At 38.3% G+C, this 25,642-nt stretch overlaps 1 protein-coding gene across 2 annotated transcripts; it reads right to left on the bottom strand.

Moving 5' to 3' along the window:
• Nucleotides 1-2,048: 2,048 nt before the first annotated feature.
• Nucleotides 2,049-9,141, bottom strand: LOC141789019 (profilin-2-like). 2 transcript variants are annotated; one of them, XM_074668280.1, is made up of 3 exons: nucleotides 8,816-9,141; nucleotides 5,649-5,841; nucleotides 2,049-3,598 (listed from the first exon to the last, which is right to left on the bottom strand). In XM_074668280.1, exons 1-3 carry the CDS (start codon nucleotides 8,942-8,944, stop codon nucleotides 3,501-3,503), a joined length of 420 nt encoding a protein of 139 aa, XP_074524381.1. In that variant the 5' UTR covers nucleotides 8,945-9,141; the 3' UTR covers nucleotides 2,049-3,500. The 2 variants fall into 2 exon arrangements, with proteins under 2 accessions (XP_074524381.1, XP_074524380.1); XM_074668279.1 differs by having other exon boundaries at nucleotides 2,049-3,188; nucleotides 8,816-9,139.
• Between the last annotated feature and the right edge of the window lie 16,501 nt (nucleotides 9,142-25,642).

The following is a 25,642-nucleotide window of genomic DNA, read 5'->3' as shown; positions in this document are numbered from 1 at the left end:
CACAATAGCGTTCTCAATATCCTCAGTTTAGGCCATTCTGAAGATCTCGTTGAAACGCTCCGTTTCGAGAATGACCTCCAGTAACCTTGTGACGTCACAGCCCTTTGTGCTCTGATTGGTCAGTTCTATCAGAGGGGCGGAGGGGGTAGAGCCAGGGGGCGGTTTTTGCAGCATGGCAGTATTTATAAAGTCGCCACATTGAATGAAGCAGACCGAGCGAGTTTGCTGTTTGCCAAAACTTCACCGTAAGGCATTGATAGCACTAATAAAATGCCAGAGTGTAGGATACGTCCTTTTGTATTGGACCCCGAGTCAGACCCAGACGGTTGTGCAGCTCAGGAGGAAGAAAATCCACCTCGACACAGATCATCTCAGGACACTTCAATGTGGTGAGTCAAACCGGTACTGTAACATGTATAGTTTATATGTGGAAATATAGGCAGACTTCACCAATAAACTATTTCTATAACAGGGCTCCATCCTGCTCCTTCACTTTTCTCTGTCTGTAAAGTGTAGTCTAAAGATTGCCTCTACCGTCAGTTTGTCACTATGTCATTACCGCAGCATTATTGTGGTCCAGGTTCACAGTGCATGTCAGAACAAGCATGCAAATATCACAGTCTCACAAGTATTATGACGTCTGCTAAAACTACAGTGTTTTATCTGCTAATTCACCACGTAAAGCCGAGCTGCTCAGCAGAGCAGAGTCCCTGCATCCAACATCTGAGCGGGGATACTTGGCTCTTGGTGGGTGTATCCCTTGGTGGCGGTTGTGTGACTGACATCACAGAGGAGGAGCTGCTTTATCAGATTACTCAAATAAAAAGAAAGGATTCTCATATCGTCACGAAGGTCGAAATCTCGCGGCCAACAGGCAATGACCTATTTTCAGAGGCATCAAATCTCGTTCTAGGATATCAGAAAAAATACAATATCTCATTTTTTGAAAATTCAGGGGGTGTAAGGTAGTTTTCAAATTTATATTGTATGTAAGTATTAAATCAGGGGTCAGCATGATATGTCCCCTTTAAAGCACTTAATTTTCTTCCATCTTGAAATTTGCTCTTGGTCTGACATGAGACCTTTGAACAAACAAGTGATTTTAATACCTTTAAGTCTTTGTGGTTATTTTTAACCAGCTAGCTACAAGTTTAAGAGATAACATTTCAAAGATGAACATGGTATCAAGTTACCAAATTCTGTCAGAAAAAGCCCAGTGTGATATAATAAGAGACAGTAAACATTGATCTGGTTGGAATAAATTTATTTGATCTGTCTGTAAACAAGGTGATAAATCAATTTATGGCATTTCTTGGTTTTATGCATATGAAATCAGATGCATTAAAGAGACTGTATCCCAGATGTAAGAAAAAAAGGTGAGGAAAAAGGAAATGAACATAAATCAGCAAACAGGACTTGAAACAGTTTTGTTTTTGAGTACACACATCCCACAAGGCCTAAACAGTGGAGCTGAAGCTAGGAGAAAAAAAAAGTAAAAAGTGCCAATGAAATGACTTGAGTGGACAGTGAGTAAAATCCATCTTACAACAGCAACAGATCTCTCTAGATTATGGCACAGGATACACAGGTTCTGAAGTTAAGTTTCAACAAGACAACCAGAAGTGTCTTTGTTCCAACCGATCCCATCTCCCATTGAGTGTCTTTTCTACCTTTAAAAGTGTTTGATTTTCAGTTGGACGTTACAGTTAGCAGGACTGAGCGTGGACAGACCATGTGATACCCAAGAGCTCAGCTGACTATAGAGAAGAAGGCAATTTATTCCACAGTTTTGAAGTTAACACAGCGTGGGTTTGTACAAATGCAGTCACTTGTTTTCTAGACAATAAAGAAAAAAAATGAAATGAGTTTTCTTAAGATACTCCAACCCTTACTTCCTCTGTAGCTTCAGATTGACTTTAACCATAGTGAGTTTTACTGCCTGGTTAGCGTTTCCTTTGTCAGACAAAAGTTAGCAGTCAGCCTTCACTTGATTTAGAGCAATTGTAGAAACACCCAGGCTTCAACGACACTTGGTCCTATAAAAAAAAAAAAAAAAAAAAAAAAAAAAAAAAAAGAACTGGACACACTCCAGGTGGTTAAATGCTGGGATTTCTACTGTCCAAAATGGCAGCCTTTAAAAAAAACTAAATCAAAAAGAACATATTACAGGAGCTGGCAAACAAAACAGTATTAAGTGCCTGAGCCATTGTTACTGTGGAATGTCCATGGGGCTTTCGCGTAGTCACAGAAGTTGTAATGGTGGGAAGAGAGGTTAAACAGCATCGACGACACCACCGCTCGGTGATCAGGCTCATGTTCTTAACTGAGCTGAACCCCCCCCCACATACACACAAGCTCACTACCTCCCTCCTCCCTTTACTGAAACATCTTCAGGACAGTGTAGTGAGCCTGAATGGGTTAGAGTTGAAGGGTTAAGGGACTGAAGAGTGTTTGATGAAGGCGAGAGTCTGAGGTTTGTAGTGTAGCCTGCTTACAGCAAACAGGAGGAGTAACTAGGAGTGGGGAGGAACTGATTTTGGCAGGAAGGAGGGAGGAGGGGGGGGGACTACAGTTGGTCTAGATATGCATGCAGTCTGCCCTCCCAGAGATGATCAGGGGGGAGAAGAAGAGGAAGACATGACGAGCTTGGTTACTGCTCAAGTGCTCTAAAGGCATCAGGGAGGGAGGGGGAGTGTGGTCTGTTTGGTAGGGAAAGGTAATGGGCACCATTACATACAAGAAAAACAAAAAAGAAATCAATGCTAAATCCTTCATCATACTAGTGTTTGGCCAGAATTCTTCTGCTGGTCTTTGATAAGTACAGATTTGTCATGACATCCTGTTAGCAACATGCTCATCTTTGCTATGGATCAACTTATAGTGCTTAAGGGGGGAGAGTACACAGTGCAGGGGTGCAGAGGGAGAGGACGGGTCAGGGGAGGATGACAACAAAATATGGGTTAACAAATGGAAGGGAGAGAAGGCAGAAGAATAAGAAAAAACAAAGTAACTACCAACTAGGACTGGAAGAAGTGTGAAATGCAACAGGGTGGTAAGGGTGAGCTGATAGGTGGCTGGGTACAGGCTGCTTTAGTATCCGGACTTCCTCAGGTACTCAGCCATGGTAAATGCTTTCTTGTTGAGCTGCCCTCCATGGATACCTTCCTTCCCCATGACAAAAACCAATGCTGGAGCACACAAAGGAAAAGAAAGACCAAATAAATGTACAGAGATGATGACAGCAGGGCTGGAAAATAAAAGACTTCATTGCCACCTTGCTAAATGTGGGGCTACATTGTTGAGGACAGACTGTGAACCCTAGGCTTGTTAGAAACGCTCCTGGGATTTCTTTAATGGGACTGTTCAGCAAGAAACATGAACTTGACAGTAAATTGTTCTTTTTGGGCTTTTTTTTAATTTTTGTGTTTTTTTCTTTTCATTTTTGTGTGTTTTTTTCTTCTCTCCCTCACCTACGCCACATAAGCTACCTCAAAACTAAACTAAAACCCCGAATCCCTCAAGTATTTTGCCATCGAGTATGCCTTCTTATTCAATCCGCCTCCATGGACCCCTTCTTTGCCCATTACCAAGACCAAGACTGAAAGAAAAGAGACAGATAAGGGACATTTAGAGAAGGTGCAGAGATCACACAAGTGAAAAGAGAAGAGCACAGAGCCAAAGAGCAGCAGGCAGAAGAGACGGCTACAGAGGACGACAGTGAAACCAAAGTAAAGCAGGGCCACGGAGCCCACACATTCAGTTTTCTTTTCAGTGCTGCTGGTGGTCAAACATCAGACATTACATTTAGAAGAGAGACAGTGAGAGCTGCATGAAAATACACGTAAAGGGTGCATGCAAAGCTGTTTCCCAATGCTCCTGCAACTCACCAGGCAGAGTATCAGAGGGGTAGAGTGTACTGTGTTCTGTCTAAAATAAATCCAGACTGTAGTTAACTGTTAATAAAAACATTCTCCATTAGTTGGATCTGGACCCTCATTGAAGAATCACTGGAGACTGGAAGCTAACTTGCATTTTTAAGAATCCCCAGTGAATATATGAAGTTTTTTTAGCGATCTTGAAAACACTCCTGAATGTACATGCTGCTCTTAAAGAGATAAATCATAGATAGGAAGTGCTAACTCCACCAGCTGCAGGACCATCTTCTTGCCCAAATGTAGTTTAACAACCAACCAGGTGGCTCTGATGCTGTTCACACACAAGGGGCGATAAGTTTGAGGGAGTGTTAAAGAAAAGCATGTTTGTGTTCATCTGTCTGAACCTCTTTACAATCCGTCTTCTTACAGTCTCATCTGTAATCAATATACACCATGCCAGCAGCAGAGAAGTGGAAAGTGAACTTCTACTGAATACTAACAACAGCTAATGCAGCACACATGCAGAGATAGAAGCATGCTTGTTGTACCTCTCCTCAATACATGTAAGAGCCCTCAAGCGCCTGGATGCATTTAATTCTTCTTATGAACACAGTGAAAGCAAGTGAGCAGGGGGACAGATCCAAACTTTTGAGGGCAGGGTGTGTGTTAACCAGGAAGGAGGAAACGCATGCAGTTCAGGACATTTTTAAGGAAATCCTGGCCCAGAAAGAGAGCCCAGTATGTGGAGAGCAGGAAGTAGTTACAGTCTCACCTCCAAGTTTGATTGGTTGGGAAAAGTGGGAGGGACAAAGCACTGGGACCCATAAAGGCGATGTGAAGACCGGCACAACTCTCAGACAAGTCCAGGGGACCTTTGTAACTTTGTTTGGATCACTTAGTTTCATTTTTTTAGTGGATATGGAAAGACAATTGACAGTTGCAAAAACAAAGAGCTGATTATTTCAAATTTTATATTCTTTCACGGCTCAGTTTCTTTCAAATGTTTACTGACTTCTCAAATCCTCAGCTTCCTTGTTGTCTCGGCTTAGAAGCATTAAATTACCTTTGAGGAAATGGTTTACTATTTTATTCAATAGGATTTAACTGTCTACATAGGCCAGACTAAAATATATATTTTAATAATATAACAAATATATTCCACAACATTTCTGAAAATACTACTGGTGTTTTTTTTAAAAGCTTTGTAATAAAAAAAAAAATCTACTTTTAAAACCTCGCCATTTTGAAAAGAACCCCCCCAAAAGATTAAAGCCCATCATGCCAAAAGATATGTTGGGCTTTTAAATGAGTTTTTTTCTGGTCAGACAATGGAGAGACAGAAGTCACAGAGGGGTTGTTATCACTTTAAGAGTCTGATCTGTTAACCTTCTCTTCAATCCTTGGGTTTATAATATTCTGTAAATAAAGTTTGATCTAACTGTAAATCTGCTTAATTGAAAAAGACTCTCTGTGATAAAAAGACAAGGTCATTTTTCAATGGATGTTCAGTTGAATCACCTGACCTCATCCAGCCTAAAATAAAGCAGGTTTCCCCACAATCGACCTCTCTGAGTTTAACTGACACTGAACATCCATGAGATTTACAGACTTGTAACACGTCATATATTGAGGAAAGGTGGATATTTCATCTATCTCACATGCACAGAAGACACAGAAGTTGTAATTCAGCTAAACTAATGGTACTACATCAAAGCAGGCTGCTGTGTCACTTTATCACTACTTTAGACAACACAGACAGGACACGTAACTTACTTTTGCCAGCTTTGCCGACAGAAATGTTGTAGGTTGGCTCTCCTCCTTGACTCTTTGTCCGGATATCCATTGTCCAGTCAGTGTCGACGTTGAGGCTGTCTCTGATAACAGAGCACTTTTTACTGCCTAAGGTCAGCCCACAGGTGAAGAATCCCTCTCGGTCTTTTCCAACAATCACGTCGATTTCTTCAGGCTGGAGTGGAACACAAAACAAAGTGTAAGTTGTGTACATATTCATCCTAGCATAGTGTTTAATGAACATGTCACTCATTCATAATTCCCACTGTCCCTGTTGAGCAGAATTTGAATACACAGCTCTAAAGTTAGTGTTTGAAGTAAACTATTAACTACTGAAGTACCACAGAAACTCTGAAGCAACCTGCAATTATTAAAACGCTCAAAGGTATCTTTGGGGACTTTTTCAAAAATTGTGTTTTTGTGTATAAATCTTATAGTATTTCACCAAGTGAGCACCAAAAATGCAAAGTGTGTTTAATCTTGGATGACTTGTCAGGAAAGAAAATTGTTCTATTCAAAAAAAAAAAAATGCAAACAATGTATTTAAATGAATGGAAATCCCAACAGGCATTAGTGAAAGATATTGAAGTAATAATATTACTAATAATAATAATATTCCAGAGACAAATTGAGTTAGATGATATTTCAGACAGGCTTCTGTCATGGGATATTTTTGGAAGGGCCAAAAAAGCATCTGATGAATGGGAGAATTTAATGCCTTGTGTACATGGTGTATTTGAATACAGCCCTTAAATGTAAAAAAATAAAATAAATAAACTCCAATTATGTTCCCACAAGCTAACAATAACTGCTTCTTCAGACTTGAATAAAAATGCAAAAAACGACAACAAAAAAAACAATCAAAAAAGAAAAGGGTTCTTCACTTTAATTATCATATATTCAAAGAAAAGGGATAACGCTCATTAAAATCAGACTGGATACTCTGAGTGTACACACACAAGGGAGCAACAGTAGCTGGCTGTAGGTGGGTAATGATAAACATGAAGGACCTCTATTCATAATTGGGACTACACTGTTGTTTAAGGACTAAGGCTATTGTTCAGTGAAGCTACAGGGTTGACTTGACCAGTTATCACTTCAAATATAACAAAACTATCAAAACTCTTGGGAGCCTTAGTTTAAGGTTTACTTATGCATCTACTGTCAGCATAAATGATCCCAAAGAAAAAGTAGATTGTAAAGCTTTCATAAAATCATATGAGAAGTTGAAAAAGCACAGTCTGATAAACAGTCTTCTTATAAAAATGTACAAGTTAAACTGCTCAGTCTATTGTGGGGACTAAAAATGTGGTAGAGAATTGTGTGGTGTTATTTAAAAATGTTCACTGTGTGTTTAAAAACTAAACAAGCCAACATGACACAAGGTCGACTCCGAAAATCTCAGAGGCCCACTGCTAACTCAGATAAACTCTGCTGAGAATTCTGCCTAAAAGTCTGATTATTGCTCATTGTTCACTCTTCTGGACACATGTGTCTGTATACACAAGAGAAACAGTAAAAGCATCGCAGTTTCAATATTTTCTTTAGTTCTTTCTGTTAGTAAATCCCAGGACAAAAGGCGTCGCCCTCCACTCCAGAACTGCACAGTCATGGCACACATGAAACCATTCAGAAAAATGTAAACTCAAAGGCTTTCTTATGACTCACATAACGTTAGCATGGCGGCTAGCTGCATAACGGGCCTGTAGGCTCAGTAATTACACATAACGGCCTTTTCTGTTTAGGGAATCAAATGTACAATTTCTGAGTCAAAAACGGCACCGCCGTAACACAGATTCAAGGTGAGCTTTGACAACATAAAGAGCATCAGTTTTCTTCTCGAAATTAAACCTGTCTCTAGATAGGGCTTGCTAACGCTAGTGGGCACACGGCTTTCGTTACTTAACCTTTTGAATCAGACAAGAAACACTATTTGGGAATTCTTAACAAATTTCGTCTTCACAAGATACCGAAACCCAGTCAATACGACCTGAGCGGACACTCCCCAGTGTCAACACCGCTATCCTTTCTAGTTCATCCGCGTCTACTGTGGGTTATTGTTTGAAAGCTAACAGGCTATCGCAAAAGACAAAACGCTGGGACACTCACAATGCTGCTTACAGAAAAACAGCAGCACGCGAAAATTTAAACGATAGAACTGTAATTTATTTCAGAGACAAAATGGAGGCTCAAGGAAGAGCCGCACACGATTGTTTTGTCCATTTATTTAAAAAAATAATGACTGGGTGTCTGGGAACCATTTGTATTAGGTTATGAAAATTAAAACGTAAAGCACACACGCCTAAACCGTTGCTACAAATGTTAACGGAGACTTGTCGCCCCGTTTTGCCTCCATGAACAAAATGAATAAGAAATCGGAGTGGATCCGCCATATTGAAAAAATGGGCGGTAGCAGCAGTGTGATTCACAGAGGTAGAGTAGGACCTAACGGGACAGACCAACGGCACGCCGGCACGTCCAGTGCGCGCCTAAGCACTGCTAGCGTTTGCGCTATTAGCGTTAGCTGATAATGATTTTCCAATGGAGATGAGCGGCCTGATTTGAGCTAACCGCGAGCTACAGTCTGCTAACCAACGGTTGCTTTGCACTGGTCGGCATTACAGTGATACCATTTTCTGCTAGGGTTCCGTTTTTTTATAGCACAAAATACAAAAATAGGAAATGACCTTAACAGATTTATTGTTGACCCAGAAGAGGGCTACACAACTGATAAAAGAGTCTGACTTTTCCCCTTGTGGGAACAGTATCACAAGAAAACACGACTCGTCAACGCTAGCTGCCTCGCTAGCTTTGCTAGGTTAGCCCTTTAGCTTTAGTTCGCGGTAGTCTAGTCAATGATTAGACTAAAATGCTTCACTGCATTGGGTGCCATTCTTCAATTTTAAGTTAAAGTTACAGTCACGTTTGTTCCACGAAAACAAGAAAGTGCTCTGCAATGAGATAAAAACGACAAAGACAGGTGGCAGGCTGCCAATGCATCTTGTGTGACCACCGGATACCATGTGTACCACACAGTGCTCGCCTTATCCCCATTCAACAAGGCCTGGCTATGCAGACAAACATAACTGCAGATAAAAGGTTCATTTTCCATCTGCGTTATCTAAGATGCTAACACACCGCTTACATACCGTTATATTGGCAAAGGTACCGCCGCCAAACGATGCCCAGACGTATTTGGCGTCGGTGTACCCAACAACGGCCGCGTCCTGGCAGCTGCCATCAGTCATCAGGTTGTCCACGTAGCTTTGCCAGGACATTTTGTGTAAAATTAGTTCTACGATGAAAATATAAAGAGTCAAGTAAGGTCACAAACGTCTCTTGACCGACGAGGAAACTGAGAAGAAGCTGTATCTATCGGTGATTTAATGGGCCTCCAGAAAGCTGCACCCCCCGGCTCCTTCACGTCCCGGCTTTCTTCTGGTCTAGGCAATGAAGAGAAGACGCTGCTATCGAACAGGCGCTTGGGTGTAGTCCTCCGAATATCACTCCGCCTGGGTCGTTCTTCGCCCTTTTGCCTCATTTCGAAATATACTGCAAAGCGGATGAATACACCAAGGCAATCATCGGTAAAGCTTATTCCCCCCACTACATCAGAGAAAGATAAGTTTCATCCTATTTTTCTTTATTGGCAATTAAATAAAACATAAAAAACAGAACGAAAATGACATAAATAGTAGTTATGAGTAGTACACTTCACTACAAATTACTCAATAAAAATGGGAAGGGGGTTCTATCCGCAGCATAAATATGATTACTTAATTTGACAGCATTTATGCCTAAAAACAATATTAGCACAAGCACACGATGGAAAACACTATAAAATGTTTTTTTTCTTTAAGAAATGATGCTAAACCAGGCTGTCTAAGCTCATTATCACACAAATATGAGTTGGTTGAAATTAAAAATGTGCAGAAAAAAAGAGAAAAGAAAAGGAAAAAAAATGCTTGAAAGCCCCTTTGTGTTAAAAAAACTCTGGTCTGAAGTTGAATCAAAGCAGAGCCGAGGCTCTATCAGAGTCTCCTGACTGCCAAAACACAAGCTTGTGCTCATACATGTTTCTCTAGTGATTCCTTCAAAACAGTTGTTTGTTATTCCTTCTTCTCTTAGTGCTCACAACTGTGAAGTTAGCAAATTACATGAAAAATGTATTGGTGTGAAAGTATATTTTGTGTATGATCAAATGATTTGTGCATCTGTGCACCTTTGTTTACTCCTATGCAGGTAAGTCTTCGTGTGGCAAATGTGCTCTTAAATGAAAAAGTGAAAAGAGGCGTTAATCTCTGACTTCCTCAAATAATCCTGACTGTCAATGAGAAGATTCCCATGAAAAACAAACACATTTAAAGCCTTAGTTTGTAATGTGGCCAAATGTAGGTGAAGTATTTTAATAGTTGGAATGTAAGTGAATGTCACATGTTTTAATACTTTGGATACCACAAAAACAAGCATATTCATATGCAAATGTAACTAAGAAACTTGACAACATAAAACTAAAATGGCCTTTTTTCACTCCTCTCCGTTTATAATGTAATGGTTATTTCTACTATTAAATTTTAACTGCTTCTTCTTCTGTGTTTTTGAAGCTCTGTGTCATGTGATAGTTTTATCTTTAGTCTAGAAACTACCAGTGAATTCTTTTTCTGTCTCACCGCTTGTGGAAGGAGTGAGAAAAAGTTATTAATTGACCAGGCAGACGGAAGTGAGCAGTCTTTAAAGCTTGTCAATCAACCAGCCACACCCATTTCTTTTTCTTTCATTGGATGCCGTCAGTTTCCATGGCCACCTCTGTTTTGCACTTCTGCTCTGTCAAAATATAGTACCACTCACAGCCAAACCACTCAGGCCGCACATGAGTCACAGAGATACGGAAAAGAGACAACTCGCATCAGTTAGCATCAAAACAACTGAATAGCAAAATGAGAAGCAGCTAATAAAGCCCAAAAGTAGAAAATTACATCAGATGTTTTATTTCACCCTGATACATTTTGTACTTATTTCTTAACACATGGAAAAAGTTAAGTATTCAGTTTTGAGGCACTGTTAGTTTATTTTAAGAGAGTGTAGTGCATGATCTGTGAATGACACCTCACACTGGCCATCCACAAGCAGATGCATAAACCATACGCCTGCAAATGATTTACAACTTGAAGTTCACAATGCCTTGAAACACGTTTTCCCTTTGTGGTTGCTCTTGCCTTCATGGGCATATATAAGCAGAAAACCATCAGACTACACAGGAGCAAGATTACTTCAGGGATTCATGAAATATAAGAGTCAGACCATTTTTTCTTTAGCTGCTTTCAGCCAGGATTGCATGCCTTTAAAAACTGTGACCTCATAAAACAAAGCAATGTATACTTGTCATCCCCCGTCACAAGCTGAGTTGAAACCAATAAGCCATCAAGTTTGAACGGTAGAGCATCACATATGGCAAGCAGTAGATTCCTTATTGTCAACAGATGACATCAAATGTAGAGTGCATGTTAGAGTATGTAGTATTGATGATCCCTCTGTCAGTTCAGGCGATCAGAGTCATAAATTCTTGGTCTTTAACTTGTATCATGTCATGAAGAATTAGCTGCAAGAAAAAATATATATACAGAGGTTAATAATTTTAAACAAAACCTTTCTTTTTAGATCCATACACTTTATTTGAAAAAAAAAAATAGAATCAAGTTATTCACTCAATTCACTCTGATACACCCAACATTTTTAGTACAACTGCACATGGGGTTGGACCCATGAGCACATCCATTAATTCAAAATCTGTAATTTTGAATTTAAGATTATAATCCCAATTTTTTGTTTGTTTGTTTGTTTGTTCTTAGCTTTGTTACTTTTGTAACTTGTACTTTCTGGGTGGATTGATATACATGTAGTGCCCTTTCAGAGTTCACTTCATCAGGTTTGCAGAACTAAAAAGTACCAGAAACATATTTGCCAAAGTATCACAAGTGTAAGAGCCTTACTTATGAATGTTTTCTTAAAGTACTGGTCACATAAGAATTATTGGTGTAGAAGTGTGAGACAACAAAGGTAACATTAAATACTTGGATTAGATCAAAAGCGGTACTTTTTAAATTTAAATTATTTCATTTTATTTTGAAAAATGAAGAGTAGAAGGTGCATTAAAGTTTTTTCTTTAAAATATTTCAGGAAAAAGTTATTCAAAGTACTCAAGGTTTTCCTATCTCTTCGTTTGAGGTGCAATGTGAGGTCTTTATCAGGTTATGTAACTTTTAGTCGTTAAACTCATGAAACTGATCTTATCATTCAGTTTTTTTCCTCGACAAACCTTGCTCCAATGGTAATCAATACTTTAACACCAGAGCACAGAAGTGAAGCAAGTTTTACTCATAGGTGATCAATACTGCTGACAACAATCAGGAAATAGGTCAAAGGGTAGAGCCAGGGAAGCTAGAGGCAGGGTTTAAGGTTCTCAACAACCACTCCTGACTCAAACTCATCAAGATCTTCTTCTGTTGTAGTCTGGACACAATTAAGACAATTATTTCACCTCATTTGAACAAAGCTATTTATTCATGAACTTAGTTTAATCTTTGCCTTGTATAGCTAATGAGTGATGCCCCTATTTTTTTTTTTACCTTGTACAGATGAGCAACAAAAGTTTGTGCTTTGGTGTATTGGGATGTCACGTCATAATCTCCCTGCTCACCAGCTCCTAGGCCGTGACACAAAAGAAATCAATAACACATAAGGATAAAAGGGGACGCTAGCAGGCCTACATTTTCACAATTTCATGGTCCTTCAAAAATGTTTATGAAGGAAATTTACTAAAAAAAAAAAGTCAGAACATAGTTTAGATTTTATTTTATTTTTATTTTTAAGCTCAAACTCGGGTTTGTTATGGTCTACTCTGTGTGTGGTTGCAACTTAAATTGGGTCCAAACAGTGGCTTGTCATTTTTGCCCCCCTTTTAGTGGCAACTGAAATGAGAGATTGCAGTTAGAGTATGAAGGAAAGTAAGATATTACATTTAAATACCTGTAGGCTAAACCTAAAACATTTAAAGATAGCATTTAACCGCTTCTTCTGTCACATCAGCGAGAGAACAGCTTTAGTTAATGCTGTTCTCCCGCTAATGTGATTTGCTAATGTTATTAGCTAATGCTATTATCAATATTTTTTGCTTACATAAGTTAGCAAAAATAATTAAATGAATAACAATAGCAGGGATTTTTTTTGTCTCCTGATTTCAATTACAAAACTTAATGTTGATGTTAGCATGTAGCTACTTTCTATCGAATTTTAATATTAGCAAAACAATGGTGGGAGTCTGATATTAGCAGTTATCAGACCTTTTCAAAGCTGTTACATTGTTTTATTTTCAAATGTGGCCACTTCCATAAATTTTGGTTGCTGATCATCGTGTAAGCTGTAAAATGATGTTTTGTTTGACACCTTTAATTCACACAGCCCCCAGTCTAAGCACATTTGTCTGAAACTACAACAATGTTTGATCTTTCTGCCTTTGATGCCAAGTGTAACCTGTATGAAAATGATCAGTTGCAACTTTCAGTAACACATCATAGTGGGCCAACTTAGCTGTGAGGACGGTCAAACAAGAGATCAAAGGTGATCCATCTGTGCTGCGAGCACAGTCAGTCTGCATGTGTTAGACACAGCAAGACACACAAAGAGGTAGTCTTCTCAGAGGCCTGAGTCTCTCCACACACACTTCCCCATCTGCTACATGGATCAACACCACCATTGATGATGACTGCAGCATGTGGATGTCACACACATATTCAAATTAAGACTGAGGAGCACATGTGCACATGTTTACCTTGTATGAATAGACACGTAAAAATGCAGGCATGCAAATCCACAAGATGAGTAGTCACCAAACACACACTCACATTAACACACAAAAGGTGAAGTTACGTAAACTCAGTGCATGCTGAGGGCACTGCATGGATTTGAATGGCAATGATGCGACCAGAAAGCCACACCCGCAGTGGACAGAGGAGGTTGAACTTAAAGTACACGCACAACAAGAAAAAGAAAGTCTCCTCTTTTGATTCTTCTGTGACAAACACAAAACAAAGTCAGAGAAATGAATTTGCAACAAGTTTGAATTATTTCTCCAAATGTTGAGCTGGCCTTTTGATATGGCTCGGAAATATATACACCAAGGGATGCATAGGTGCCAAGGAATGTGGAGTAAAAACACTTCCTGAGTGGCTCTGCTGCCCTGTTATGAAGACTCGCCTTGCCTTACAGTTTCCTGTTCCCCCTTTTTGGGTTTGTAATCCTCCATTTTCTCTTTCTCTCTTCACAAAAAATGCTTGAGGAATGTGGATCATCCAGGACCCACATGTTGTTTTTCTTGAAGAATCCCAGTTACAGTAGACAAAGATAAGGAAATTCCTCTGTTTTTTGTTTCCATGACTTTCTTTTAAATTTCAAAAGCACTCGAAAAATGCTGAGTATGAGACCATTTAATTTTACATCCAACAGGTTAAACTTTTGGAGTGAAATTTCGCCCTTGTCAGGGAGCCCATTAGTTGTTGCTCTGCAGGGCACCAGGCAACTGTACACACAGTGCTCCTTATCCTGGTAGTGTGGTATGATAATGTACAGGCTGGATATAAAGCCTCACTGTTCTGCACAGATGAATAGTGATGATTCATAAAGAGGGATGAAGAAAAGTTTCACTCTGGAGGGACATTTTCATGGTCTTATCATTTTCAGCGCTTTACTGAAGGTCTCTCAACTATTTCTACTGAGTGATGTTCACATCAAGTTTATAGAAGTAAAGCCTGTTTGTGCTCTGTGCTGCAAAAACACAAGTTCTTCCACGTTCACTGCATGGCTCGACTAACATTTACTCTAAACACTTACACAGAATAACATCCTAAGCACCCAGTGAGTTCAATGCCCACAACAGAATTTCTCACTCAAATCACTCATTCAAGTGACATGCATTGTTTAAGTTCAAGTACATGGCTCACTCATCAGAACTGATTGATTTTCACTGTTTGAACATGACATGCAAAATTTTCTCTTCAGTTATCAAAACCTACCAAATATACATATATGTACAATGAATATCCATGACAGAACTTACAGGTGAGAGAGTGCAATGGATAAGAAATCACCATCCACTGATCACAATCAGGTTGCATACACATTAAGTTATCATTCTGTCAGATTCAATAAATGCTGCATTTTAGGACACCACAAGAGATCAGTGGAATAGCTGCCCCATACCAGTAGGTTTCTTTTTCTCTGTAAGGGGTTCTTACTACCTTACGCAAATGTAATAGAGTCTTGAGCTTCCATTAAACTGTTGAAACGGTTTAAGGAATGTAAAGGTTAAAAAAGGGGAAAAAAAAGAACCAAGAGTATTAAAAAGAATCTTTATTTGAACATATGACACAAAATAAGAGCTTGTTTAATAGTTATTAGAAAAAAATGCAGCCTTTGCAGAAAAGTTTTTATTCCATGAACACTCTTAAAAAAAATTGAAACACTGGAAACACTTCAGACAAAGCATATGTCAATGTCTTATTTCTCCTAATAAATATCCTACTGCACTCAATATGAGCAACCTGCACCTGACAAGTCCAGAAAAATGTCTGTTTTCAATGTGTTAAAAGACAGAAAAGGCACAATTTGCTTGTTAAGATTAAAAAAAAAATCTGCCAACTAAGGTGACAAATGTGCTTGGCCAACTCCTTGTATTTGGACATTATTCTTATTTTAAGGAACTTGACAAGCAAATGGTTTTTTTTGGCCCTGTTGGCAAATGTTTGAATTCAATTCAGGCATCAATTTTCTCTTTTACTATGTTAAGACAGTTTTTTTTTACTTCAGTTGAATGTGGCTCCTATAAAATCCAATAATATTACTTTTTAAATTAAAAATGATACTAACCCCCCTGCTTTAGATTTCATTTTTGTTGTGAACAAGGATAAGAAACAAATTTGATAAAGAAAAAGTGAAAAGGAAAAGTTTGCTCTTCACATCTTGAAATATTTATTTATTTCCAGCCTCGCCCGGCATACAGTATTGTGTGAAGATGTTTTTTATTAAACTGTGCTTATTTCAATTTTAACTTTAACTTTTACCTGACCCAAAGAAATGTATTTTCTGGGGAAAAGGAAAAGAAAACTGGTTTGTTTATGTCAAGAGTAAAAACACCTGAAGAGGTTGGAAAGGTAAACCAAGGGGCTACCACTGCAGTGTGTATGTCTTTGCTTATTTTTCCAGCTCATTTGATTACTCCAGGGGTAAACATATGTCCACATGCTCTCAGTCAGGTGTTCATACCCCTAAAGGAGACCACTTGTGACAGCCTGATACACACTGACGCTGTGGTTGATTTCTTTCCCCCGTGCTTCAGAGATTAATCCTTCTTAAGAGGAGACATGGGTCAAAACCTGCTTTGTCCTTTGACCAACACACCCACTGATATGGACACGTGTAAAAAGGGTCATATATGGAACACCCTTGGTTACACTTACACTCAACACACATAAACAGACTACTGACAGTCACAGATTTCTTAAAGAGCCACTGTCCTTTTGCAAGTCAAATGTATGATAAATGGAAAGTTCCTCCGCACGTAAAGATGGATACTTCATCTTTTTTTAAATTTCCATTTAAGATAGATAGTTTGACAGTTGTTTGACTGATAGATTCACTGACTGTTTGATTGACTGATTGTTTTGTTGCTTTTGATGCATCAACACTGATTAACTGCTCAGTGATGACACCCTGTGGTCATGTCTGGACACTACATCTCTGATTTTTGTGCTAGAGATCAACTCAATCGGGTCATGAGCACAAAAAGCCACAGATGGTGCTCAAGAGCCACCAGTTACAAACCCTTGGCAGCTCAACTGAAATATCCAACAGCAAGAAAAGGTGAAAAGAAAAAAAAAATCCTCTAAGCCAAACTCTTGTTTATGTTGGCTCATGTCAGAAGGCCCCTGAGGAACTGCCTGGCAGCAGAAAATGTATGAAGAAGGTCAATTTAAACTGCTATATTGTTCACATGTAACCGCTGAGCCCTCTAAATGTCAAACATGCTTCAACTCCTCCCTCATTTATTTAATCTATAAGCTACCTGTACAACTACAAACACATAACTTGGCTTGAAGTTTGTATGCAGCAGAAAGCAATTTTACAATCAATAGCCTGTGACATAACACATTTGCCTCTCAGAGAAAATGATAAAATTTGGTTCATTTCAAGTTCATAGTAATCTTTTAAGCAGTTTAATTGGTGGCATCAACTCTATTATGATACAAATACCACAAAGTATTTGTTTTTTGTACAAACTCCCAGAGACTAAGTGCATTAACAACATTTCACAGATTTTTGGTTTCTTTGTGCTACCTTGTACTACTGTGGATATGTGTAAAAATGCAAGAATGGATACAGTATTTTTTTATTTAAACATTATTATTTTTTTCAACAAATTGTATTCAGTCTTGTAGTACATAAAGTAGTACTTACCAATACTGCTGTAGAAAGCATCCTGACATCTGAAATCCATTACCGGTTCCTCCTATCCCACAAAGTTTAAGTCCCCCTCTGACCTCTGACCCAACAGGCCATAATATTTTGCTCTGTTTATAAAAGCAGGTGTGCCTCTATCTTTTAATCTTCTCATTCTATTCCAAATCCTTAGCGATTTATTTTCTTAATTGCCAGACTTGAAGGGGATTACATTGTCTTATTGTCGTCTGAGGGGCCAGCAGGGCCATCAAGAGGCTTAGTGAGGGGTGAGAGGTGGGAGTGGGTCAAAGTGTTCAACTGACACTGGACACGAGTATATGACTGCTGTAGGTCTATGATATGTGACCAAACAGAAAGGTTATATTATGAACTGATATGGAGGAAATGGAAGCAAAGAATTAACAAAAAATAACATTGGAAAAGTGGAATTTGGTTTTTTTTTGTTTGCCACTGTAACATTGCTTTTGGGTTTAGAGCCAGTTTACAGGAGAATTAGCATGGCTAATATAATCTAAGTCTCCATTTTTACAATTCCAATGACCACTATTTTCACTGTTCATTATCAGGGACTACAGATGAAAATTAGCCTGATGGCTAACTGTGGTGTATTTACATGGGTGCTGTGCTAAAATGCTCATGGATAAGCACTGCCCCTTTAAATAAATAAAACACATACAAATAAATAAAATTATGTGGGTTTGTGTTTAGGAGTCCAACAGGAGGAAGCTCAAGGAAGTGTAGTTTTTGACAAACTGAGGACTGCATTGAACTTGACTCTGGCTAGCTGTGCTGCTAGCAAAGCAACACAACCTATAAAGTACCACCAAAACATCAGATAGGTAAGACAACTGCTCTTAAAACGTGTGCTTAAATGTTCCAGTTGAAGCTAGCTTGATAATTTGTTAAATTATTGCATTAGCCATGCCACTTGCCTACCTTGAAGCAAATACAAAGCACAGCACCTTTTGCGGTCAGGATAGCATCTATCCACTTAACAGACAGTGACCAAGTATTTGCTACACTCATTATTTGGCTTTCTGTGTGTATTCTAGATTTTACTTGGTTTTTTTTTTTTTTTTTTTTTTTTTCACTTTAAACCTTGTAGACATATAGTCATATGCTTGAAAGATTTGTTTTAACATCAATTAAAGTTTAGGTTGCTCTTTACAAAGCTAATAGGCGACTTTGTTTCTCAAGGTGAGACATGAATCACGATGCAAGTTTCACAGCATGTAGGTCAGTATTTCTATATGACTAAAAAATAGTATCTAGTTGATGGTTAAAAACTACTGTCTAGTACAGAGTCTTATATTTTATTTCTTGAACATTTTTGTTGGGTTGCAAGGTTTTGCAGCATACCACTGAAGATTATTATATATACAAGATATGCAGCAAAAAAAAGCATAGTCCCGTGCTGTTCCAGTTTTAACGATATATGTTGAGTCTGCCAACTTTGTGTGCATATACAGAAAAAAATGTTGTGTTAATAGACTACAAAAGCATACACATATAGTATTCAGTCTTGCATTTTAACCTATATCCACAATAGTCCAGAAAGAAACCAATGGTCTGCAAAATGTTGTTTTTGCAGTCACTTATTCTTGCTTTTGGGAGTTTGTACAAAAAACAAATACTTTGTGATAATTGTATAATAGAAGAGTTGATGTCACAAATTTAACCGCTTAAAAGATTACCATGAACTTGAAATGAACCAAATTTTATCATTTTCTCAGAGAGGCAAATGTGTTATGTCACAGGCTGTTGATTGTAAAATTGCTTTCTGCTGCATACAAACTTCAAGCCAAGTCATGTGTTTGTAGTTGTACAGGTAGCTTATAGGTAAATGAGGGAGGAGTGGAAGCATGTTTGACATTTAAAGGGCTCAACAGTTACATGTGAACAATATAGCAGTTTAAATTAACCCAAGCTTTTGGTTTATAGAGACCTGGTGCCACCTTGAGAAGCCCTGCAGTCAGAGTCATATTGATGCAAATGATAACTTCTTAGGAATGTGTGCTTTGGTAAAAAGGGAAGAGGTGGGTCCACGACTCAACATTCAGCACACTTATGAAGGAGCAGCCTAAAACTCTTTGGGAAAAGACAAAAAGGTTTGAAAACATTGAAAAAAGAAACAGCAGACTTACAGTGTACCCTCTGTGATCTGCATTATCGTGAAAGCATTTTGAAGTGTGCAAACTTCTGCAAGTAAAGACAAAAGGAACCCCACTGCATGAATAAGCAAATAACCACACTCAGGTAAAATGTTTTGCCATGTAGGAGTTTTGTTTTTGTTCCCAGATTTGTTTTCCTTGATACAAATCATTTTCTGGGGAATTTTCGTCTCAACAAGTTGAGTAATAATGATTCTGCTGAATGATTGAGATAAACATCAGGCCTCGAGCATGGAGGCAGAGTGGGAGATAATCACAGCTTATTTTGCTCTTAAAACATTTCTTCTTTCTCTCCTAAATGTCTCTTTATAGCCTCTTGCTGCTTGGGCACCTGTATTACATCATTCAGACGCCAAAGTGAAACGTTAGAAACCCAAAGAGGAAACACTCCCAGCAGATTTTAGATTTGTTTTGTTAACAGTTTTACCTCAGCTCTCTTCTTACTCACTTTTCAGTGAAAATACATTCAGTCATATGTGGGTGTGTGCGCACATTATTCCTTCCATGCCTGATAACTGTATCAAAATTCCTGAGTCAGAGTTTCTCCTTAACACACTTGAAATTGTCTGAGGTGAGATTATCCTTTAGTCCGAGTGCTTGAACAGGGGGGATTTCCGGTGTTTTAATCTGCACTTTTACACAATGAACCAGAACTATGTCTCATTCAGGATTACAGCTCAAAAATGTCCTCAACAGGAATGTTGTTATAATTTGTCTGCCTTTGTTTTTTCCTGTTTACTGGGTAATAAGTATTACCTCTTGAGCTATAAGGGTTTAAGACTCCAAGGTCTGAACCTTGTACTCCTTCTCTGTGGATAGTTTGGGATTTTCTGTTTCAGGCAGCTCAGCCATACTCTTATTGTCAATTGTGAGATTTACATGCAGGAAGTGAAATTGTTTTGTGGGTATATTCATATTATTCACACTTTTTTTTTTTGGTTTTAACACAGGTACATACATGAAATAGAGAGGGCTTTAAAAACCGTTTCCTGTTTCTCCATGGTTCTTCAGGGCTGACATCATGTTCAGGGTGGGAAGCCCGTATACTATGTCATGCTGCTGTATTACAGGTTGTTAGTCATTTAGACCATATCTGTGGATCCTGAGGATGTTTTATGAGTCTGTGGTGGCCAGTGCTATCTTGCTTGCTGTCAACTCCTCCCTCTGAGTCTCACACACTGGTTACACACACTGCCTTTTTAGTTTGCAGCAGTATTATAATGTATGTCATCTATTGCACAATAATCTATTCAGTAGCATTTATTTTCTTACCTTGTGCTTTATTATTTTCTACTTTCAGTTCTCAGCATTTATATACATAGCTAATAAAAAAGTATTGTGAGCTTCTGTTCTGTTTTGTTTTTAATATTATTACCATTTTTTTCTCATTGTATCCTTACTTCCATCTATTAATATCTAAATATTCTTGCTTTGTTCTAAGAGCAGTTGTAATGTCTGTAATATCACCTCTGGGGTAAATAATGTTTTTTTCTGACTCTGAGGAAATGCAAAGGAAAAAGCTGACTACATATCAAAGTGAACACTTTTGATTACCCTTTTGTTACCTTTTCATTCAAAAAGGAAGGAAGCTTGTATTACGATTGAATGACCCAACAGATGCAAAAGGATGATATGAACTATAACATCTGTTATGTAAAAAAGGGAATAGGAATTTTGCCAACCTAATGCTAAACTAGACTCTGGTTGGATGCTCACTTCAGCTGCTGTCTATCTTAAACTTTAAGGTCACAAAGTAAGTTGTTTTACTTTCTAAACAATCTATTCTACTGACCTCTTGATGTAGAAATGTGAGCTAAATGCAAAATGGATGGAAAGAAGTAAACTTTGGTTGTCTTACTTTCCTCCATCAGCTCATGTATTACATAACTGCAATAACAAATAGAGTGAGAGTGTAAAAAGAGGTTGCTAAGAGTCCAAATATTTCCGTGTCTTGGGGGTCTCTTTCCTCCGTGCAGACGTTCTGTGTATCACTGTAGGTTTTTATTTCATTAAGTCTGTGTTTAACTAACACAAGGGATTATATAATCTTGGGATATTGTGTAAGAACTGATCTATGAATCCCTCAAAAGACTCCCTCTCAAGGAATCTGTGATGTAGCGAGGTGAAAAATGCATGCCTCAACAGAAACAAAAGTCCCACAATCCCCCCAAAATAACCCAAACTTTGCATCAGAGATATTGCTACACTCTGAAACATATGCACACTTACACACACATAGGCCTACATACACAGGTTTTTTTTTTTACTTCACTGACCGCCTATATTGATTGGTAGTTTAACACCAATAGACGAAGTCACAAAGCTAACATGCTAAATCCGTGTTTCCCTGGAAAAAGTAGCCAAACAAAACTTAAAGCATACACAAGACTCACGTGAATATTTTACTTTTTAGTTTTGTGTTGGTCATGTTAACCTGAAGCAACCCCTTGTGCCCTTCTCCCAGGGGAAGCCCTTCTTTTAGCAAGTGAGAGTGAAACTTGGTCAATGTGTTTGTTGATCATGTACTCTCAGACCCCACAGTGCTTTGCCAAAGGCTAGAGGTCCCCCAGGTTGGGCTGCTGAAAGTGACCGCTGGCCAGAACCCCAGGCCCCTAAAATACGACAGTACAACACTAGCCTTGTTAGTGCAGTGCTATGCTGAAAGTGGACGCAGCATGTCAGACCTTAACAGGCCACAGCACAGCTTGGTAGTCTTCGCTTCTTAGACCAGAGCAAATAAACACAACCAGCTACAAAAACACTTTGGCTGGGGGCAGGGAAAACCCACACACTGCCCGCTACTAAAGGTGGGTGTCTAAGTATAGGGGGCTTGTTGGAGCAAACTGATGTTGCAACATGGTTTTTAAGGGGGAGTTGTTTCCTTGTGCATTTAGAGAGGAGTCGCAAGTAATGCTTGGCTGACTGAAACTTAGCCAAGCTTAAAACAATTTAAAGGTCTCTGCCATGTGAGTGATGCCAAAAGGAGGGTTTCCCAAGAGAAAAGAGCACAAGGGTTTGGTTCAGGGCAACTTGACCAATGTGAATCGAAGAAAATATCTGCAACAAACTTGTATATACTTACTCTTTCATTCGAGGACACATTGACTTGTTATATTTTTATTCATGACAACTATAACTTTTCTTGTAGGAGGTAGGAAAAAGTAAAGATCTGTCTTTTTTGGGTTGTAGCACTGCTTATTTTAGCCCACATAATTTCCAAACAGAAGGAGTTCAGCATAAATTCTAAATACAGTGAAGTGTATTAACAAACATTGCCGATCTTTCTTCTTTTTGCCCACTTCGGCAATTCTAACTGTTAACTCATCACAGTAATCCAAAAATTTTTAATTCCGTTACTATTTGTTGAATTTCATACGGATAAATCTGTTCTTTTGATGATATGGACACTGCCCTAGAAATATTTTACACTTGTATAATGATAAAGTAAATTAAGTCACAATCTTATGACATCTGCTGATGAAACTCAGCAGACAAAGATATCACATTGCGTATCATCATTACTGTGTCATATTTATCAGTGTTCAGTTGTTTTCTGTCCCATCTGTCTCATCTGTATGAAATTACTGTGACACCGACTTGAGTCGGCACATTATGCAACAGCATACCTTTCATGATCATTTTGTTGTGTCAAGGGAATAATAAGGAAAAGCTATTTTCAACCTCTCTGTTTGTCGCTTACATAAAATACTTTAACAAAATTATTGCCCTATCTCACATGGTTTTCAAGAGTAATAAAACTAAAACAAAGGCAGCATGGGAAGGTGACCTGTTGGTTTGGAGGGAATTTTCACAATGTTTTATTTGGATCCCCAATCTGTGATGGTGGTCAACGTAGTCCACTGAGGCAACAAGTTCCTCAGTAATGAAACTGACCAAGAAAGTTAATCTCATCAAGTTAGGTCATCTTGCAGATCTTGGTGTTTAGCTGCGAGGGTGTTCTTCTGGTGTATCTTAGGGGGGCATATTTGTTTTGATACAAGCAATATTGTCAATACCAACGCTGGTCCCAAAAGAAATCTGATTTTGCTGCTTGAATGACTTTACCAAAAATACAAAGTGCTCTAGATCACTGCAAACAAATGTAGAGTCCAGCCATAGTAAATGTTTAAAACAAAAGGTGGACTTTTGACACATGGACATTTTTCAATCAACACTGAACCGGCTAACAGGGCAAATATTGCAAATGAAACTACATTCTAAGATATCAATGAAACATTACGAGAATATCCTTAACCAAAAAAAAAAACAGGCGCACTGATTTACAACCATTTTATGCCATGAACTCCTCCAACAAACCATATTTATGACTGAATCGTAATCGTAAAGGTAGCCGGTAAAATCTCTGGTGTCAAACTGCCTAATCTATCTGATATATTTCAAGAGAGGGTAAGAGCCAAAGCTCAGGACATCACCCAGTGTCCTGATCATCCTCTTCATGCAGAATTAGATCTCTTGCCTTCTGGCAGAAGATACAGGCCACCTGCAGCCAAATCTAATGGGATGAAAAATTCATTCCTCTTTCAAGCCATAACAGAGCTGAATATGAAAAAACGAACCAGCTTGAATATTGATTGTATTAGTCTTTAGGATGGCTTCATCTCTGGTTTGCTCACAGTTGCTTCTCCTTGAGAATGTGTCCTGTGCCTTTGCTTTTATGGGTAAATGAATTGTTGTGTCTATATGTTGAAGTTCTTTTTACCTGCTTGCACGGCAAATTTCCCTCAGGGGACAATAAAGTTGAACTTGAACTTGAATATTTCTTAAAACATCCCCAAAAGGCTCAGCAACACAAAGTTTAAGCTGAGATGACAAATAGCAGTCGGCTAGCACTTCAAAGTGACAGGCCTGAGACTCAAGCTTCAAACAACACAAACGAATGATTTACATGTTATGTCAAACTTTCATACCACTGTCATGTGAAAGTTATCTCTGGTCTTTTGACAAGTGAGTTTTACATGTGAAAACTGTAAACTGTGACAACTTGCTGCACTGCATTTTTCGGAGAATGATTTTCAAAACTTTATCCTCAGCTTTAGCGATGGAGGAATTTGTACAACTACTAAAGGTATATTTCAATTTGAGATTAAAGTTTTCTGCAGTTTGTTTTTATTCATTACCTATTTGATTGTCATTTCCCGGTTTGTGTATCAATTTTTGGCAGCCTCCATTTTCAAGCTAGGGCTGCATGCTGGCCCATCATCTTATGGTTTATACAAAAAATAAGAAATAAAAAATAAAAAATGGATGGACAAATGTAGTATTCTTTTATATGAAACGAGAAGAAGGAACAGGAGTTGAACTTTTACAGGGGGCTCTGCTAAGTATCCTAAGCCAACTGTTCTACTGTTTACAAAAACAAACAAACAAACAAAACAACAACAACAACTCTTCCCTAAGCTTCATATTTGGTAGGATTTAAAATTACTATTTCTTTACTGTGATCCACACAAAGGACAACGCCATGACCTGTTTATCTTTCTTTGTGTCATGTGTTATCTTGTGACAGTCTGTCGTGCAGTAAAGCACAAGCCTTTGACGGCCTCTACTGAAGCAATATTCTCTAGTCATAGGTCCATTACTAATGAGTCACTATCAAGGGTTTTAGTCTCAGACACAGTGAATGAAGTCAAGTAAACAAGAATTTTATGCCAAAAAGGTGTCAAGGTAATGTAAAGGCTTTTTTTTTTGTTAGTTCATCTCATTCAAAAGTTTCACCAGTTTCATCAATAATCAAGTTTTTGGATCCCAAAACATTGAAACCTCCAACAATCATTTAAACCTTAAATCTTACTAAGCAGGATATGACTAATCATGATCATGTGAATCGAAGTATGAACAAAGAAATCACAAGGGCAGAATTGTGATCACCTGAATTAAAAAGTTATATCTCAGGCCTACTGAACCAGAACTAGGGGTCAAATGTTAAAGAGGAAAATGGGCACCACAACTTTTTCAATTTAGTAAAAGATATAAGACGACAAATACATGTTAAATTTAAAGTAGAATGACACTTCCAATTGTTAGAAATACATAAATTATCATCTAAGTGACTGACTATGTTTTAGTTTGTACTTAATTCTTAAGGGTCACCATAGTCAAAGACATATATTGGAGGCATTTCCTGATTCCTGAATCATATACTGTAATTTCTGAGTTGTAAGAGCTGAATGTGTGTCAAGGATCAGCTGAATGAGCGCTCTCTTTATGATACCCTTTGAAAGTGTTTTACTGTATAATTTACAATTTCATATGTGATCTAGTTAACTTTTCATG

This window comes from Halichoeres trimaculatus, unplaced genomic scaffold (genome assembly GCF_033239565.1).
Source record: "Halichoeres trimaculatus isolate MK-OKI-2021-1 unplaced genomic scaffold, fHalTri1.1 fHalTri1_scaffold_4, whole genome shotgun sequence".
In the NCBI taxonomy this organism is placed as follows: domain Eukaryota; kingdom Metazoa; phylum Chordata; class Actinopteri; order Labriformes; family Labridae; genus Halichoeres; species Halichoeres trimaculatus.
This window is presented reverse-complemented; position numbering and strand designations above follow the sequence as displayed.

What these genes read in the sequence shown, in the direction of transcription:
- LOC141789019 (XM_074668280.1), bottom strand. Translation starts at nt 8,944, where the DNA reads ATGTCCTGGCAAAGCTACGTGGACAACCTGATGACTGATGGCAGCTGC. An exon ending in GTACCTTTGCCAATATAACG is followed by an intron (nt 5,842 to 8,815) that starts GTATGTAAGCGG and finishes GTTCCACTCCAG; the next exon opens with CCTGAAGAAATCGACGTGAT. An exon ending in TGTCGGCAAAGCTGGCAAAA is followed by an intron (nt 3,599 to 5,648) that starts GTAAGTTACGTG and finishes CTTTTCTTTCAG; the next exon opens with TCTTGGTCTTGGTAATGGGC.